The 19648-nt window shown below is 43.0% G+C and overlaps 2 protein-coding genes across 2 annotated transcripts; one reads left to right on the top strand and one right to left on the bottom strand.

Annotated features, from left to right (window-relative positions):
* Window positions 1–920: 920 nt before the first annotated feature.
* LOC129842821 (SUZ domain-containing protein 1-like) lies at window positions 921–6347 on the bottom strand. The gene is made up of 4 exons (XM_055911485.1): window positions 6207–6347; window positions 5436–5485; window positions 5067–5336; window positions 921–4974 (listed from the first exon to the last, which is right to left on the bottom strand). The coding sequence occupies exons 1-4, from the start codon at window positions 6255–6257 to the stop codon at window positions 4863–4865; spliced, it is 483 nt and encodes a 160-aa protein (XP_055767460.1). The 5' UTR covers window positions 6258–6347; the 3' UTR covers window positions 921–4862.
* A 1443-nt stretch (window positions 6348–7790) lies between these two features.
* Window positions 7791–19333, top strand: LOC129842571 (F-box only protein 42-like). Its single transcript, XM_055911182.1, has 10 exons — window positions 7791–7940; window positions 8668–8953; window positions 9253–9369; window positions 9567–9701; window positions 11797–11950; window positions 13736–13846; window positions 14136–14232; window positions 14408–14464; window positions 14624–14740; window positions 17790–19333. Exons 2-10 carry the CDS (start codon window positions 8677–8679, stop codon window positions 18840–18842), a joined length of 2118 nt encoding a protein of 705 aa, XP_055767157.1. The 5' UTR covers window positions 7791–7940; window positions 8668–8676; the 3' UTR covers window positions 18843–19333.
* Window positions 19334–19648: the final 315 nt, after the last annotated feature.

The raw sequence follows: 19648 nt of genomic DNA, 5'->3' as shown, positions 1-19648 counted from the left end.
CAATGCCTGTGTATTTGAGGGAGGAGATGGGATGGTTAGCTTCAACAAAGTGAGCTGCTACTGGATAGTCAATGTTCTTACACCTGATTGAGCTGTGGTGTTCAGCTATGCGTTGTTTTAATTGTCTTTGTTTGTCCTACGTAGGCTTTTCCACATGAACAGGTAGATAGATTACTCCCTTGGCCTTGCATGAGATGATACCCCTAACAGGGATCTTTCAACCTGTATGTGGGTGTCTGAAGAAAAATGTTTTTATAGTGCCATTGCACTGTGCGCATGAGCTACATTTGTAGTTCCCATTTGGGATAGATGTCAAGAGTGTCTGAGTGGGCTCAGGGGGCATGTCAGATCTCACCAAACTATCTTCAATATTGCGACCACGCTTATCAAAGAGAACACGGGCAAAGACAGGACCAAAGCAGGGAAGTCAGTAAGCTGAAAGTTCCTTTGAGTGATCAGGTAAGAACCCACAGTGTCCTAATTGACGAGGGGAAAAAGCGATTTCATCAATTTCAGAATAAGGTTGAAACATAAAATGTGGAAAAATAGAAGTTGTCTGAATACTTTCCGAATGCACTGTAAGTGCCCCATGTGTGAAATGCTTCAGGACAGCAAGTCTTCTAAAGCAACAACAGGGAAATCACAGAGAACAACCACATTGTTGACTTTTTGGTGGAAAATGCTTCACTTGTAAGAACTACTGGTTGGGGCAAAATCTAACTCTCACTCAGTGGTGGAAAAAGTACCCAATTGTCATACTTGAGTAAAAGTAAAGATACCTTAATAGAAAATGACTCAAAATATAAAAGTCACCCAGTAAAATACTATTTGAGTAAGTCTAAAAAATATTTGGTTTTATATATCCTTAAGTATCAAAAGGAAAATAATAATTTAAAATTCCTTAAGCAAACCAGACGGCACGATTTTCTTCTTTTTATTTATGGATAGCCAAGGGCACACTCAATAATCATTTACAAACTAAGCATTTGAGATAAGTGAGTCCGCCAGATCAGAGGCAGTAGGGATGACCAGGGATGTTCTCTTGATAAGGGTGTGAATTGGACACTGTCAAAATGTAACAAGTACTTTTGAGTGTCAGGGAAAACGTACGGAGTCAAAAATACATTATTTTCTTAAGAAATGTAGTGGAGTAAAAGTTATCAAAAATATAAATAGTACAGTACAGATACCCCAAAAAACTACTTAAGTTGTACTTTAAAGTATTTTTACATAAGTACTTTACCCCATTGCGCTCACTTGTAGGACATTTTTCCATAGTAAAACACTAACATTTCTGCACATAGCACACAAATGGATATGACCTATAACTTAAATGTTATTGACATTTACATCTCAAATGTTACTTTTTTGCCAAAATAAAAATGTTTGTCCATGTCTAAACAGGCCAATGGCTTTTAGAATATTTTTTCTAATTACTGCAGTTTATTCATACAAAATAGACAGAACACATCCTGGACACATATTGTAGAGCAGTGGTATCCAAAGTCCCGGTCGTGACCCCTAGTTGGGTCGTAAAATGTATTAATAAGAGTACAGATTCTTGTACTGGACAATGTACAAACAGTTTTAAGAAAGATAATTGAAAAACAGTTTTGAGTTAATGTATTTTTTGGTTTATTTTTATTTTGAAAATGGTATGACTTGAAGGCTATTTGTTGATGTAAAAATAGAAATGTACTGATTTTAACATTGTGTCATTTGATTTGGTGTGGGGTCGTGAGAAAAATCTGTGAAAATAATGGGGTCCCCGAAAAAGTTTGAATACCACTGTTGTAGTGTGTTGTGCTAGACAAACAAAGGACACAAGTGTTCAATGATATGACAGTTCAAAGGAGATATACATTAGGACGACACTTGACACACATTTCTAGATCAGGTTAGTAAGAACACAAGATGCATGTCAATGGTGCTTACTGCGGTGTTTAAGACAGATTTTTTTGTGTTTTTAACAGGACAGAGTATTAAATATCTCCACAACATCAAGGGGAAATCTGAAATGTCTGGCACCAAACTAATTTTAAAGCTACAACAGCTCAATAAAATCTATGAGAGAAAGTTAGTCATATATGGAGTTCTTACTATGGTTTAGGTTAGAATAATAATTTCAAGCATTAGCCTAAGTGAAAATAAAATAATTAAAATAATTGTACATTAGGTATAACTTCAAAAGCACACAAAGAGCTCATTGGGCATTGACCAAAATTGACAATGGTCGCATTAAGCATTTCTGAAATGCAATTTATGTTGGTTGTGCAGAATGTCATATTCACGATTGCTCAAAAAATTCTGTCATATTAATGTATTTGAAATTCTTCCTGTAGTCATTGAGGGCCATTTAAGGTGACGGTTTCAGCTATGCTTGGTATCTGTAAAACCACTAATATTTGACTAAAAGTCCATGCACATATCCCATTTCACAAAATAGAAAAATAAAACTCTGCACCAAACAAAAATATTTGCAATTGTGTTTAACTTTACTTTTCAATATTATTTTATTAAAGGGAATTAAAAAAAATCTTTACAGGCTGATTTGTTTGTTGTGTTCGCATGACAGAGAGGAGCGTCATCTCTTCAGTGTCGCCCCATATCCGATGGCTGAGTTACTGGAATTGCGCAGGCTCATCAAGCGCATCGTTGGGGTCAATTCAGTTTTCAATTCAAATTCACCAACTGAATAAATCCTCAGAAATAAAAAAGCTATTTTCTATTCAAGCCTTACATATCAATTCACTTCCTGAATTAAACTGAATTGAGCCTAGCCCTGTTCAGGAGGATCAAATTAATCCAGGGTTAGACTCAAGTCTCCTCCTCCCTCCCTTCCCCAAGCTGATCTCTGTAGACTAGACAGGTGTGGAAACCACACTCAGGGGTTTCTACAATCCACCTGGGGTTCTCCACCATATTGCTTTCACCTGTCCAGGCCTCTCTGCTCAGTGATCCCTAGAAAGGATTAAGGATGAGGTTATGAGTACTCTTCAATGGCCCAGACATAACATAATCTAGGTATAGGCCAAATAAGAACCGAATCACACCCAAAAAAGGTTACTGTGTGTGATTTTCTTTACATATTAGGCTGTGCAACAATTCTAGCCAGTCACTGCACCACTGGGATTACATGTGAGCAGACCAAAGACTTTGCTTGGCCACTCTAGCATTAAAACCCACCTGAGAGGGGCCAACAAAACCACCTTTCCTGAGGTTCTAAGGCAGGCCAATTGACAGAAATTAGATTAAGGGGGATTACAGGGAGGAGATAAAAAAGCTTTTTATTTTTAATCTCAGCATTCAAGAGCATTAACCTGAGGTGCCTCAGTAACTGTGGGGTCCAATATGAAACCAAAGATAATTTAAGGCGTTTGAGTCAACACATTTAGTATGGTTTAAAACAGCCAAGATGTAGTTTCTTGTCATTTCATTTACAAAACTAGATAGATTGGATAGACAGAGCTATGACATGTTGCTCCGCTGGGGAAAAAAGGTCTTCCTTTCAACTTTGGCACTCTTTAACAATAACATTGCCTTCTAACCAAGCAAAAATTTTAACTTTATGTCAATCTCCATCTAACTCAAGTTTGTTATTCTGTCACTCTCTTTGATCCAGCATGTCTTAACCGTACAAGAGCAGGTGCTCCTCTCTCCCAGTAAGGCAACCCTGGAGAGACAGAATGAAAGACAGGACAGAACAGAGGTGCTGCTTAAAACACTCCTCCAGCCAATGGCTTCCTCTTCAAACAAACCTGAATCAAAAGAAAGTGATGGCCTTCTTCATGCTCCCTGTCATGTGGCCCCTCTCTTTGCAAATGAGGCAACAAGGCCACACAGTGTGGACATTTTTACAGAATTACTTTTTGGCCATCCATAAACTATTTCCTCCTAATCTCAACATATACTTACAGTATCGTTTCACGAATGGCTCCTACTTTCAATGACTACCTGTATAAGACGCTATAAAACATTCAGCTTCACTAACATTCTGTCATTTGTTTTCTTCTTCTATATCATTCCCACTTTGAAAACAGACATGAATTTAAAAAAAGATGCAATAACAGAAGAGACACCATTAATCTAACAACCTTCCCAAATTCGCCATTCAGTTACTGCCCAGATGTTTAAAAAAAAAAACAGAAAAAAATAAGTACAGTAAAATGTTTTTTTGTTGTTGAAATAACTTAAAACAAAACAGACAAATATTAACAAATACAGCATGGGCAGTCAAACTACAGAAGACGGGGCTTACATGTTGATTTCGGAATTATTGCTTGAACATGCTAACACGAAGTGGCACCTTGTCACTCCCCTGCTCTATCCATGGCCCTACACTCACATCCGGAGAAAGGTTCCTTCTTCACTTCCCCCTGGCCACCTTTAAGTCCCACAGAACCAGTCTGTCATTTCCCTGGAGGGCAGGTATGCCCGGGACATAGGAGGACCCTGGTCCTTAGCAGGAGAGGGACAGTGGAGAGGGGCATGGGGCAGCTCAGGATGCATCATGGGAGATATCACAGTGTGTGGAATCCTGAGGGAATGCCCTTGTCACAGTGTGGGACAGAGAGGAGATCTGACTTGACACTCAGCTCCTCTCTGCCATCTCCCTGCAACCCTCTGCGCAGGCTGGAGACAGGGCAGAGGGCGAAAGGCAATGAGCGTGCCAACAGTCAGCAGAAAGGGGTGGGAGGGATACTTCATCTCATTCTGTGGGCCAATATATTCTGTTTGTCATAATCTACATTTTTCAATTTCATCCCACCACTCTGCTCTTCATGCACTATGCTACCTCCCCCTTTATCCCCTGCACACCATGCCCCCATGGAGACGATGGATCCCCCTCTCCCTTCTGCACTCTATCTGCAGTGACGGAAGCCTATGGTGCCGTCTGGGCCAGTGGGTTGGCGGATCAGGTGATTGTTTGGACGAACCGGTTCTGGCTGTGGCTGGGCATTCACTCGCACTGGTCTAATGGGGAAAGACAACAAAATGTAAGTGGATGAGAAACAGCACAATAAGATTGTTTACATAACCCATACCATTGAGTGTAGGTGTCTAACCTTTCTTGGCTGGGTTTGTCCTGAGGTGTTTCTTCAGAACTGGCACTCCCCAAAATCCTCCTGCGGGCCTCAGCATACTCTGCCTCACGCTGGGCCAGTGACTTTGGCTGCTGGGTGGGGCGGTTAGATGAACTAGTTGACCCTAGGGAACCGTTACTTGAGGGGCGCTTCAGAATTCGGATTTGAGGTGGGGGGGCTGCAGGTTGAGATTCATCCTGGATAACCATGGCAGTTCGTATAGGGGAGCTACCTGAGGCGATGGTGGATTTCCTGAGGGAGGGGGCAGAGTATGTATTAAACAAGAAATACGTTGTGCTGTATAGCTATATCTTTACTTGGAGATTTTCAGTTAGATTTTATTTCGCTCACTTTGTTTTCTGGCTTATCTTCAACTTTGCTTCGAGTCTTCTCTCAATTTCCTTGGAAACAGGCAAATAAACATAAATACCTTTTCCTTCTTAATTTAACTATTCAACGAAGGAATACGTTACATCTATAGATAATCAGAATTAATACATTTTCGTGATAAGTCACTGGTGAGAAAATGTGTTAAAAAAAAGGAGACTTGGCATAACATGATTCGACTTAGCCCGCTAGCTAGCCGAACTACTAACGTTAGCTAGTTATCTACATTTAATTCCAGTGCTGAAATTTGAGTTGAGTGTTAAGCATTTTCACAACAGTTGCAAAATGGTATCGTTATTAAGTTAACTACCTAACTGGCTTAAATATAGTTTGTCGAAATTATTAGCTGCTAGCCGATTGACAACAGCTAGCTAACTAGCGACACTTTCCACAACCTGGCTACCCAACTAACGTTAGTTACATAACAATAACTTGCCGCTAGTTAACGACGTTACCAGATTGTTGTTGACTCTCTTTTTACACTCCCGCCTGTTACAAAAATAAACCATATCGTTATCTGTAGTCCTGGCCAGGCCTTTACAACTTAAGATACCCTGGAATGGCTAAACTTGGGCCTGTATCTAACCTTAGCTAGCGGAGGCTCCGACATGGCGACAGGCTGTTCACTTCAGTTCCCTCATAAGGCATTGAATGTTTGACAGGCCAACCACACACATTGACTATTGAACACAGTTCATGTCCTAAAAACTAAAATTCCATCGCATTTCTTCTCACCCCGCTGTCTGCAGCTTCCTCCCAGCTTTCGCAAACCTCTTCATCTTCCATATTACAGCGTCCAAGACCCACACACGAGCTCAGTGTTCACGATACAAACACACGCTGTAGCTAGCTGGATGTCTGCGCCGATGCGAAATCGAAAAACAAGCAGTCAAAAAAAAAAAAAGACAGAATCAACAGCGACCTCTACTGTATCGACATTGCATATGTTCATCGGGAACGCGCATTGATTCCTGACCTAGAAGTGTAGTCTACTTCAATGTTGAATGATTTGAGTATTGGAGGACCTATATGTTGTACAGGTTATTGTACAGGTTATTGTAGCTATACGTTTACAGGTCGTATCTCTCCATATGACTTAGTTTGTCCCAACTTTGTTATTGTAAATGACCTTTAGTTTAGGTATGCCAACTTGGTCTAAACTTCATCCAGGTGCAGAAATAGACATAGCCCGTGCCCGTTCTCTTCTGTGTTCAGCTACTTCAAATAAAATAAAAGTTGATTTTTCACGTAAACCGGGTGGAACAGGTGTAAACAGTACAGCGAAATGCATACTTACAAGCTATTCTTCCTCAACAATGCAGTGTTCCATATTTAAGGTAAAGAAATAATATAATCTTCAAACGAGCACGTAATCAATACTAGGTCAGATAAAATAAAAACACAATAAATAAAACAAGATTTTACACTATATACAAGGTCAGTACTTAAGTACCATAGGAATGTGCCAGGGATATGGTGGTAGTTGAGATAGCTATGTCAATATAGGCAGGGGTAAAAGTGACTTGGCAGCAGGATAAAAGTGACTAGGCAGCAGGAAAGTAATAAATAGTAGCAGCAGTGTATATGGTGAATTTGTGTGTGCATGTGTTATAGTGTGTGTGTGTGTGTGGGGGGGGGGGGGTATGTGTAGGAGTGTCAATGTAAGTGTGTGTGAGTATGTGGATAGACACCTGTGAGTGTGCATAGAGTTAGTGTAGATAGTCCGTTGTTGAGGTGGGCAGCCATGGAAATAGCTGTTCAGCAGTCTTACTGCTTGGAGATAGAAACTGTCTCGGAGCCTGTTGGTCTGAGACCTGATGTTCTGGTACCGCTTGCCAGACGGTAGTGGATAGAACAGTCCATGTCTGGGGTGGCATGGTCTTTGGCAATTTTCCGGGCCTTCCTCAGACACCACTCTCAATGGTGCATCTGTAGAAGTTCTTGAGGATCTGGGCTATGACAAATCTCTTCGGCCTCCTGGGGGAGAAAAGGCGCTGTTGAGCCCTTTTCACAACTGTGCTGGTGTGTTGTTAAGTCCTTAGTGATGTGGACACAGAGGAACTTGAAGATCTCGACCCTCTCCACTGCAGCCCTGTCGATGGGATACCGGCTGCTCCCCCCGTTTCCTGTAGTCCACAATCCGATTGTTGTATAATAGCTTGGTGTAGATGAATACATTGGTATCAATACAATAAAGGCATTTGATTTCATATGTTTTGTTTGGTTGTCATGGTATTTTGGTACAATAGACCTATACCTATTTTTTAACAATCCACTTCACCACAGCTTTTGTTTCTACTTCCTTCGTTCACGATTTACGTGCGCGCTCCCGCGTTGCGGAGGATGCTGCCACTGAGGAAGATGGCGAATGCTTGGAGTATGGCGATTTACTGCAGAAGCTGATAAAGGGAATGAGAAGAGAGACGTCAAAAGATAGAAAACCAGCAAAAGAATTCGTGCAGAATTACGGTGAATATAGCTGTTGGGGTTATGGTTGGAAAGGAAATATTGCCCCTGAAAACCTGACCAAAATAGGGCAGAAAACACTCTAGTTTCTGACTGCAAATATTAGCTAGCTATATAGCTAGCTAGTAACGTATCCCACTAGCTAGACAACTATCTCGAGATTCAGGAAATGTGTAACTATCATAGTTTTCCACGGATTGGTAGCAAAATGTCCATGATTTGCCACATAGTTTTAACAGATGTGATGCCCTACCATAGACTGGAATTCTAATTAGCAAGGGCGGGCCAGGATGGCTGCGCACATCGGGGAACGCTAACATAATGCTAGCTAACTGTATTGTGCCACCTACCTAACCACTTGGTGAAATAGTTACATGAATTTAGCATAGCACTACTTGGAAATTAAATGTGTTTAATTTTCTTCGACCAACTAAAATCCTAGATAGAAATTAGCTGTCAATTATCCAAGAACGTTTGTTAGCTACCGTTAGCTATCAAGACCAGTTACCGTTACGTTCGCTGCTCAAAACATGATATAGTTAGTTAGATAGTTAACTTACTATGTTTTGCTTAGTATAGTGGCTAGCTAAATTACCCATGTGTATTTCCACCTTGTTGTCAATGATGAATACTACCCTGAAAACACGTGACGTGTTGAAATTGAAGTTACAATTCTTGTTTGAGTTTTTGGTTTCACCTTTTTAGTGACTTCTCCCATCTTTGTCTACAGAAAGAAAGAATGTCCCGCTCCTCAGACAGTGAGGATGGATACTTTGTTGCCATGGACACAGAGGAAGATGGTGCAGGAGCAGGGCCTGTTGGATTGGCACAGGAGGAAGAAGAGAAGATGGGGACCAACAGAAGAGAGCGGGACCTAGAGGGCTTAGTTGAGGGCGAGAGGACAATGGTGGAGCTGCCGGAGGAAGTCCTAGAATACATCCTGTCCTTCCTTTCACCTTACCAGGAGCACAAGACCGCTGCACTGGTGTGTAAACAGTGGTACCGCCTCATCAAAGGTATGTCTTTCTTCTGACGACACCACAACCATCACCACACTAAACCAAAGTAGGCAATAGCATGCCATGATGCTACATTTTGAGACACCCATAGTGGTTATTTACTTACAACAGGCCAAGTAACCTTTATCCCATTTTCAGTAACCTTTGACACATTTTCAGTTGGGACAGTGAGTCAAATCAAAACAATAAGTTACAAGATACTGACGTGTTACCTATTATGTTGCTTTTATTGTGGTTATGAGTTCACAGAAAACCATAGTAGTCACTCAACTCGTCTTCAATCTCCCCCCCCCCAGGTGTTGCATATCAGTGTTACCACGGTTTTCTGCGGGCTGTCCAGGATGGCTACATCCAATGGGAGAGTCGTACATACCCATATCCTGGAACACCCATCACTCAACGCTTCTCACACAGTCAGTATACAATATATGTTTATATACCACCGCTTTGTGGAATTTAGTTGAATGGCCATGGTATAAGCTGGATAATCAACTCTAGACTGTGCTTTTTCAAAAAGTAATACCCTTCACAATTGAAATGTAAAGTATTAGGGACATGATGTTGAAGGTGTAACTAATTCTTACTCAAACCATGTATGTGTGTGTTGCAGGTGCATGCTACTATGACTCCAACCAGTCCATGTATGTGTTTGGGGGCTGCACTCAGAGTAGCTGCAATGCTGCCTTCAATGACCTGTGGAGACTTGACCTCAACAGCAAGGAGTGGATCCGCCCTTTAGCCTCAGGTACACACTCAACGTCCTCTTCAGCTCACTGTGTCTGTTGCTGTATCTGTTGGTATTTATGCTTATGCCTCTCCCTGACCCAGTTTGTAATACCTACATGTTTCAAGCAGACCACCATAGTCCCTGTGCCCAAGAACGCCAAGGTAACCTGTCTAAGTGACTACTGCCCTGTAGAACTCACATCTGTGGCCATGAAATGCTTTGAAAGGCTGGTCATGGCTCAAATCAACACCGTCAACACAGTCACACTCCAATTCACATACCGCCCCAACAGATCCACAGATGACGCCATCTCTATTACACTCCACACTGCCCTCTCCCACCTGGACAAGAGGAACACCTATGTGAAAATGCTGTTAATTGATTACAGCTCAGCGTTCAACACCATAGTGCCCTCCAAGCTCATCACTAAGCACAGGACCCTGGGACTGAACACCTCCCTCTGCAACTGGATCCTGGACTTCCTGACGAACCGCCCCCCAGGTGATGAGGGATGGCAACAACACATCTGCCATGCTGACTCTCAACACGGGCCCATCAGGGGTGCGTGCTTAGTCCCCTCCTGTACTCCGTCGACCCACGACTACAGGGCCTCGAGTGACTCCAGCACCATTAAATTTGTTAACAACATGATGTTCGTATCCCTAACCTAAAGATGATGAGACCACCTATAGAGAGGAGGCCAGTGACTTGGCAATGTGGTGCCAAGACAACAACCTCTTCCCTCAATGTAAGCAAGACCAAGGAGCTGATCATGGACTACAGGAAATGAAGGGCCGAGCACGCCCCCGTCCACATCGACGGGGGCTGTAGTGGAGCGGGTCAAGAGCATCAAGATCCTCGGTGTCCACATCATTAAGGAATTAACATGGTCCACACACACCAACACAGTTGTGAAGAAGGCACGACATCAACTCTCCCCTCTCAGGAGGCTGAAAAGATTTGGCATCGGCCCTCCGATTCTCAAAAAGTTCTTCAGCTGCGCCATTGAGAGCATCCTGACTGGCTGCATCAAAGCAACTGCTTGGCATCTGACCGCAATGCTCTACAGAGGGTAGTGCGTACAGCGCAGGACATCACTGGGGCCAAGCTCCCTGCTGTCTAGGACCTCTATACCAGGCGGTGTTAGAGGAAGGCCCTAAAAATGGTTAGACTCCAGCAACCCAAGTCATAGGCTGTTCTCTCTTCTACTCCACTGAAAGCGGTACCTATGCACCAAGTCTGGAACCAACAGGACCCTGAAGAGCCTCTACCCCCAAGCCATAAGACTACTAAATAGTTAACAGAATAGCTACCCAGATTTTCTGCATTGACCCTTTGCGCAACTCTTTTGACTCATCACATACGCTGCTGCTCTGTTTTATCTCTCCTTCTCCAAATCATGTCTGAACAGTTGAATTTACCACAGATGGACTCTAATCAAGTTCTTGTCTCATAGCAAAGGGTCTGAATATAAATAAGGTGTTTGTTATTTTAAATAAATCTGCAAAATTATATATTTTTTTACTTTTCGCTTTTGTGTTTATATTGATGAGGGAAAATGTTACTTAATCCATTTTAGAATAAGGCTGTAACTTAACAAAATGTGGGAAAAGTCAAGGGTTCTGAATACTTTCCAAATACACTATATATACATATCTACCTCAATTACCTCGTTCCCCTGCACATCGACTCGGTACGGACAACCTGTGTATATAGCCAAGTTATCGTGACTCTTTGTGTATTTATTCCTCGTGTTATTATTTGTCAGTATTTTCCTCTCTTAATTGTTGTGGTAATGATTTCACTGTTAGTTTACACCTGTTGTTTACGAAGCATGTGTCAAATAAAATTTGGTTTGACCTCAGGTAAGCACTCCTAAGCCCCTGGGGTGGATGCTGCCTGCCCTATCTATTTATTACAAGGGTTTCAAGGGAATGTTTCTTGACGTCAGTGTGCTTTACACATGATCGGACAAACAAATCAAAAATATATTTAAAAAAAAAAATCTATAATTTTTTATTCTAATTTTTAACTCGACTTCTAACCCATGTATGTATGACATGTATGTATGAAATGTATGAAGGCTCTTTCTTTTCTCCTTTTGCCCACACAGGCTCCTATCCGTCTCCTAAAGCGGGGGCTACCCTGGTGATGTACAAAGACCTGCTAGTGCTGTTTGGTGGATGGACTCGCCCCAGCCCCTACCCACTGCATCAGCCAGAGAGATTCTTTGACGAGATCCACACATACTCCCCTTCCAAAAACTGGTGAGTGGAAGAGGCGAACCTAGACCCAGTAGATGAATTAGCCCCTTTTTTAAATGTTATTGTATTTAACCTTTATTTAACCAGGAAGGGCTCATTGAGATTTTAAATCTCTTTTTCAAGAGTGTCCTGGCCAAGATAGGCAGCACCAAGTCATTACAAAAATTACAGACAAACAACATGAAAAACTACAAGTAATCTAGTAAAAACCATAACATTCACAAGAGTATAACAAAAATCAAAAACAGCAAATTACAAAATAAAAAAAAAAAAAACATTGACAGGTCAGGGAATCAGTCTCAAGATCATTCATCAGTGATTTAAAAATACCAATCGGGACAAGTTCTTCCAGTTTAAAAGTATTTTGTAAGGCGTTCCAAGACGATGGTGCAGAGTACATAAAAGCCCTTTTACCAAATTCAGTTCGGACATTTGGAACAGTTAGCAGGATAAAGTCCAGCGAATGAAGAGAGTACCACCACATTTCTGAACAATAAAAATGCCCAAATAAAAAGGTAGTAAACCCAAAATGGCTTTATAAATAAAAGTATACCAGTGACTAGAGAAGGCCAGCCAACCCTGGTATACAAAGTGCAGTGGTGCGTAAGGGTTTTGCAGTTTAAAATAAATCTCAGTGCCATGATAAAGGGTGTCAATTGATCTCAAACACTGAGCGGAAGCATTCATATATAAAATATCCCCATAGTCTAGTAAAGGCATAAATGTAGCTGATACTAGCCTCGTTCTGGCTTCAAAAGAAAAACAGGCCTTATTCCTAAATTAAAATCCCAATTTCAGCTTCAATTTTTTTGTAAGTTGTTGAATATGCAATTTAAAAGAGAGGCCGTCATCAATTAAAATTCCAAGATATTTATATGAGGTTACAACCTCAATCTCCTTGCCCTGACAGGTAGTAATAGGTGAAAGGTTCAAAGGTCTATTTCTTGTTTTAGAAAACACCATTAGTTTAGTTTTGTCATTATTGAGGATAAGCTTCAATTGACACAAGGTATGTTGAACAGTATAAAAAGCAGTTTGCAAGTTCTGGAAAGCTTTTGTAAGGGACGAGGCACAACAGTAAATAACAGTATCATCAGCATAAAAATGAAGTTGCGCATTTTTGACATTTTTGTCTAAATCATTTATATAAATAGTGAATAAGAGAGGGCCAAGTACAGAGCCTTGGGGCACACCATTAAAGACAGACAATTTAACAGACATAAGCCCATCAAATTGAGTGCACTGAGTTCTATGAAACAGATAGTTAGCAAACCATGCAACTGCATGCTCTGAAAGACCTACACTTGACAATCTCTGCCTTAGTATAGCATGATCAACTGTATCAAAAGCCTTAGAGAGATCAATAAAAAGTGAGACAGTGCTGTTTTTTTGTCAAGGGCTTCAGTGATATCATGTAAAACCTTCATGGCTGCTGTAATTGTGCTATGCTTCTTCCTGAAGCCCGATTGGTACATTGATAAAATAGAGTTAGTAAATAAAAACTCTTTCAGCTGTTCACTCACAAGGGTTTCAAGTATTTTCACCAGGGGTGACAGCTTTGAGATTGAAGCCAATGAGTAGCTTTATCACATGTTGTCTACAATTCACTCTCAATACAGGCAGATAGTCAGTGTGTTATTACGCATGAGAAGTCTGTCTGTGTAAAAGCTCTTAAGGCCTATTATCCCCATATCTATATCTGTAGCCTTACCTAGCCATCAGTGCTTGGTGTTTTACCACTTTCCCCCTCCTATCAAACTAACCCCTTACTCTTCTATGCACTCTCAGGTGGAACTGCATCGTGACGACCCACGGACCCCCGCCCATGGCCGGTCACTCCTCCTCTGTCATAGGGAGCACCATGGTGGTGTTTGGAGGGTCACTAGGGGCACGCCAAATGTATGTCACTACTTTGAGGAGCTTTTACCTTGAGTTTTCTGCATATTTTACCATACTGTGCCAAACCAGATGCTACAATTGCACAACCTGACACACATCAGTTCAAACACTTGGGATGAAAACCGTTGTTGTGTTAGGAAACAATGCAGAAAGGTAGTAGTGTGAATGTCTTGAAAGTAGAAGGAAATCATTTCATTTCAAAAACTCTGGTTTAGTTGTTTTGCAGTGTTGAAAGTTGTGTGTGTGTTGTCTCACCGTGTCCCCCTGCTCTCCACTGGTCCCTGATCAGGAGTAACGAGGTGTGGGTTCTGGATCTGGAGCAGTGGTCCTGGTCCAAGCCCACCATCTCTGGCCCGTCCCCCCACCCACGAGGAGGCCAGTCTCAGGTCAGGATGACACTTTCACCGCCCACCTTCTCCCTTCTGTACCTCCATCATGCAATATTTCGGCTTCTTTTGAAAATGTCTGTCTCTGTATTTTTTTACAGAGACTACCAGTCACATTTTTTGTGGCTTGTGTCAGTGGTTCTCTGTTTTAAATGTGTATTCCTTTCTCTCACAGATTGTGGTTGGCAACGAGACTCTGCTTATTCTGGGAGGCTGTGGAGGCCCTAATGCGGTGAGTGCCTGTGTTCTCGAATGGGAGTCTGCATTGTTTTCCGTGGACAGACAACGCTGTCTGCCGGTGTTATGCTAGTTGATCTGTGTCTGCGGATGTTTTGCTGGTTGTTACTCTGCGCGTCCCTGTCCCCCCCCCCCTCCTCTCATGCCCTGCTAGCTGCTGAAGGATGCCTGGCTCCTCCACATGGGTGCCCCACCCTGGACGTGGCAGCAGTTGAGGGTGGAGAACGATGACCATGGAGCCCCAGAGCTGTGGTGCCACCCCGCCTGCAGGGTATGTGTGGCTCTCAATACGTTCCCTACCCCTTTTTATACACCCATTTATGGAGTGCTATATGCTTGGCGCTGTCAAGATTGGTGAGGGTAAACCTTATCCCAGATCCTTGCCTGCGCCTGTTGAATGACGACTCATCATAACGCAAATGCTTCATTTTTTGCAGTTATGGTGCAATCAGGGCTGGCTCTTAAATTTTACTGGATGAATGTTTTCCAGAATATATATTCATTTGGAATCCACAACAGTAAAATGTAATAAGGCGAGGCCATCCACAGTGCAGGCATGGGCAGGGATATCCTCAGCCATATGGGACTAACTGGTGGGGTGACCTTACTTCTCTCTTTCCTTCACCCTTTGGTGTTTCTTTTTGACTGCCTCTGCTATTTGAGAAGTTGGCTACGGGCTGTTGGTGAGAGATGGGTGGGAGGCTTGACCAAATCTCAACATTACCTGTATTTTTATTTGGGAGTTGAATTTTTATGGGCTGGAGCTGCATGTGTAACATCGTATGGTGTTGTCTGTTTTGTTTGTTGATGTTCTTTTAAAAAAAAATGTTGTTCAGAAATATACTGGGCCGGATACAATTTATACTGTCCCAGACATGGGGTAGTTTATAAATACATTATGGTCATGCAGGGCCTAGGTTGACGTGCTTTATTTCTATATTTTCAGCTATTGAAATGCTACACTATGGTATATATTAAAAAGCTGTGTAATATAATTTAGCAATGTAGGACATTCTTTTCTTCTTTGAACTCCCAAAATGTTTTGCATGTTAGCAATCAAGTTTTCAAGATATAACATTTTCAAAATACAGTTTTTCAACTTGATTGCTGACATGCAAAACTTTTGGGGATTATATCAACAGTGGACAAATGAAACAAATACCAAAAGATATGTTTTGAGTGGTATTTTCCTTTAAATCTGCAATTTGTAACTTTATGAGCTACCAACCAAATTCACATAGAAATGTGTGGTTATAGGTCTGTCATTGAAAGCAAGTCTAAGACGTGGTAGATCTGTATATCTATGCTCACTGTTCTAAAGTTTAATTTTGCGTCTTTTACTTTCGGTTTTGTACACCAGCTTCCTACAGCTGAAAATACAATCTTTTTGGTTATGGTAAATATATTTTACAGCGGTTTAGATGATTTTCTACACCAGTGGTCACCAACCTTTTTTTTAAATCCGAGTCCAAATGTAAGCTGAGATCAACCTTAAAAATGTTTTGGGACATGACTTAGAAAACATAAGCTTATGCAACAGTCACCTATTAAAAACACTACTGTAGTAATGAGATTTGTGCTTGGGTTATAAGCCCAAAACATTATCACCCCATATTGCCCTTCCAATACGTTGTTGTTCTTCTCAGACCATTTAAAAAAATAAAAATATTTCAACATTTGAGCTAGGCTATATGATCACACCGGTAATAGATCAGTTGTTGTATTACTAGGCTGAGGAAGCCTGCATCTGATGGTCAGTCTCAGCGGAGGGAGAGGGCAGCAGACTGGGTCCTCCTCTCAATGTCCCCCAGCTCTCCCTTCCCTCCACTGACACTGACCAAAAAGGGACACCGTCTTCCGGCTGATGGTGAAACTCGCACTGCATTATTTCTGCCTCATGCACAAATTCATGTTACACCTATGACCAAAGAAAGTGAAATATTCATTGATATTTAAAAAAAGATCCAAGCCGCTAATAATAACAATGCAAGCCTATCAATACACTTTCCTACTAATTCATTGCAGCTGCAGTGCTGGTTGTAGTGCGGGTGGAAGTAGGGAGAACGTGCATTTTATGGCTTATAAAAGTGTTGAATAGAAAGTGTTGACAGTGCTGAGTACAAACTTAAACATGAACTCACTCATAAAAACAGCAGCTCTTTGCTGTATTCGTTGACACTCTCTAGTCGTGGTTTTAAAAGTTCTGAAATCTCACCGTATCAACTTTCTTTTACGCCTGCTACGTTACTACAGCACTGTAATCTGAGCCATCCGATTGGCCAGTGGTAGGCCTATAGTGCACTTGATTTGCTTCCCTCGGGCCGTCTGGAAGGCAGAGGTTGTACCTTTTAGACATATAAAATGGTTCAAAATGGGAACACGTCGACTACCCGGCGCGCAGGGCAGTTCAATCAGGTGCACCTACCGCCAACAGCGCGAGCCAAATAAAAAAAATGAGGAGCCCAAGGCTTTATTGTTGTTGTTTTTTACAGAAATATTTGGCAATCGACTAGGAATGCCTAGGAGATCGACCAGTCGGTCACGATCAACTGGTTGGTGACCACTGCTTTCCACTGTACTTTATTGTTTTGTCATATAAACTGAAATTAAGCAAACTATTCTCATTTTAACAACCAGGAAATGGCAGTGCGACTTCTACATAGTGCATTTTTTCCCTAAAGTATTAAGAAGATTTTTGCATCTGAAAATGGGAGGTTACCCATTAGACAACTGCTTTTCAATAGAGACATTGCTCTAGGCCAGCCAAGAGAAATTATACTTGTCTTTTTGTAGCATTCTTCTTGCAGACTGTCAACAGTAGCCACTAGCCAGCCTGTTGCTGGTTTGTTCACTATTGAAGGTTTACTTTTGTAAATCACTTTCCCTAAAAGAAATAAGCTCATAGAGCGGATTGACGAGTGTTTCTTTTCACTCTGGACTGCTCACCTCTGTGTGCAGTGTGACTGCATCAACTCTTGTACTGTTCAAGAAGTTGTGGCTCTCGAGGAGTGTGGTTGAATGTACAGGCTATCATATTGCTCATACAAATAGATTTACTTTTTCACATGTGGTCTTCAATGGAAGACTGCGACTTAGCAGGTAAATGTCGAGCTGGAACACCAAAATGCGCTGAAAAATTACTGACCCGGTCCAGCCAATGACTGACGAGATCCACTGGCCTGACACATACTGGCCCCGGGCCATCGTAAATGTCGAATCCTGCCTTGGTCTCACAGCAGTGAACACTGTTGGGATGTTGTTGTGTATGGGATTTCTTCTTTCAACTCAACCTACTTTCATTGTTTTCCATCTCTCTCCAGGTTGGGCAGTGTGTGGTGGTGTTCTCCCAGGCTCCGTCTGGCCGTGCGCCCCTCAGCCCCAGCCTGAACTCTCGGCCCTCACCCATCAGTGCCTCGCCCGCTCCCTTGGGCACGGAGCCCCCTTCCCTGCGCTCCTATTCCCCTGTGAGGAGCGGAGCCGCCGGGGTCGTACTGGGGGCCGTTGAGGAAGCCCCCTGTGTGAACGGCCGCTGGGGCACGCTGAGACCCCGTCCCTCGGCCAGAGGGGGTGCCAGAGAGAGTAGCCCCGGCTCCTCCTCTCAGCAGCCATTTCCCTCTCAGGGGGCTGACAGCCCGCCTCTTCCATCCCTCCATCCACTACTCAACGGCTCGTCCCCCTCTCCCAGGACCAGCCCTGCCCAGGCTGCCTCCCCGCCCTCTCACCCCCCTGTCTCGTCGGACTACGGCTGGGAGTCTACCCTTTCTGCCACCCACCCCCTTTCTGCTGAGGTACTCAGCACTAATGGAGTGCACACACCTCCCCCTGCCCCTGGCTCCCCACTCACTCCACCGGGGGCGGTGTCCCCTGCTGCCCTGAGACGGGGCCTGGAGGCTGTCAAAAACCTGTCCTCTTCATCCATGCCATCGTCCTCAAATCCATTGTCTCAAGGGGTTGCTACAGGAGTAAGTGGAAGCGGGGGAGGAGGGGCTTCAGCGGGAACCTCCCCCTCATCCTCCAGCCCACCACAGGTTGCCGCTGATGGACACACCATCCCGCCAATCGCGCGGCGGCTTGGCCACCACCCGCCCCAGAGCCTGAATGTGGGCAAGCCCCTGTACCAGTCGCTCAACTGCAAGCCCATGCAGATGTATGTTCTGGATGTGTCCCGAGCCAAAGGGGACGGTCTTGTCTCCTGGAGGGTTTACGGTAACGGAACCCCCGCCGCCGTCACGGGCCCCCCCGAGACGAGCCTCCACACAGTGGTCCAAGGGAGGGGTGAGCTCATCATTTTCGGGGGCTTGATGGACAAGAAGCAGAACGTGAAGTACTACCCTAAAACCAACGCCTTGTACTTTGTACGCGCTAAGAGGTAATGTAACGACGGACAGGGTCGTGAACGATGCCAGAAAGTGTTGTTAAGTAACGGACGATCAATTTTCCATCCTGACCCATACAAGGGAAGTGAAACAAGGTCTTATTCCTCTACCGCAGAGGATCATGGGAAAATAACATGTCACACTAATTCTTGGCGTTTCTTTCTTCTCTCACACTAACTTCTCTCCCTCTACTTCTCTCTCTACCCCCTCTTCCTATCGCATAACTTCAAAGAATATAACATTTCAGACAGTACATTTAAGGACGTTGAGGGTGATGTTACTATGACAGTGAGGATTGGATGAATGGGTATGCTGACCTCCCAACACCTGCAGTATGTGAGATGGTTGGTCAAATGGCCCGAGAGGACAGCAGTTTTTCCATTGATCCCAAAAGATGTAGACAGTTTCTGTTCCTCTTCGGTCTCCCCGCTGTGCACTGAGAGGGAGAGAAAAGAAAATGGTTGACCGAGCCCTGTGCTGAAGAGGGAGGAACAGTGGATGGCTGACTACTTTGCTTTTTTTAATCACTCTTTCAGCCTGCATTGTTTACATTGAAGAGTGTAAGTGCGTGTGAAAGTGTGTATGTTGATGTTGGATGCGAGTGCTTGTGGGTGTAAATGCTATTGTATGTTGATTGGTGTTCTTTGGGGGGGTGGGGGGGGGGGGTGTTGCAGTGTACTGTAAGCATAGTAAAACAATAAAGGCCTAATTGTCAAAACTCATGTTTCATTAGGTGTTCCTACATTCACTTTAATTTGTTGATTCATTGTGTCTTGGAAGTATTTTGGTATTGGGCCATCACA

This window comes from Salvelinus fontinalis, chromosome 3, assembly GCF_029448725.1.
Source record: "Salvelinus fontinalis isolate EN_2023a chromosome 3, ASM2944872v1, whole genome shotgun sequence".
NCBI lineage: Eukaryota > Metazoa > Chordata > Actinopteri > Salmoniformes > Salmonidae > Salvelinus > Salvelinus fontinalis.
Note: the sequence above shows the minus strand (reverse complement) of the source record. Positions and strands in the feature narration are given on the sequence as shown.

Excerpts from the sequence above, each read along its gene's own strand:
- LOC129842571 (XM_055911182.1), top strand. The coding sequence starts at position 8,677 with ATGTCCCGCTCCTCAGACAGTGAGGATGGATACTTTGTTGCCATGGAC. Across the intron at positions 8,954-9,252 it reads GTGGTACCGCCTCATCAAAG|GTGTTGCATATCAGTGTTAC; the intron begins GTATGTCTTTCT and ends CCCCCCCCCCAG. Across the intron at positions 14,465-14,623 it reads GCTGTGGAGGCCCTAATGCG|CTGCTGAAGGATGCCTGGCT; the intron begins GTGAGTGCCTGT and ends ATGCCCTGCTAG.
- LOC129842821 (XM_055911485.1), bottom strand. The coding sequence starts at position 6,257 with ATGGAAGATGAAGAGGTTTGCGAAAGCTGGGAGGAAGCTGCAGACAGC. Across the intron at positions 5,486-6,206 it reads AGGAAGCTGCAGACAGCGGG|GAAATTGAGAGAAGACTCGA; the intron begins GTGAGAAGAAAT and ends CCTGTTTCCAAG. Across the intron at positions 4,975-5,066 it reads GACAAACCCAGCCAAGAAAG|ACCAGTGCGAGTGAATGCCC; the intron begins GTTAGACACCTA and ends TTTCCCCATTAG.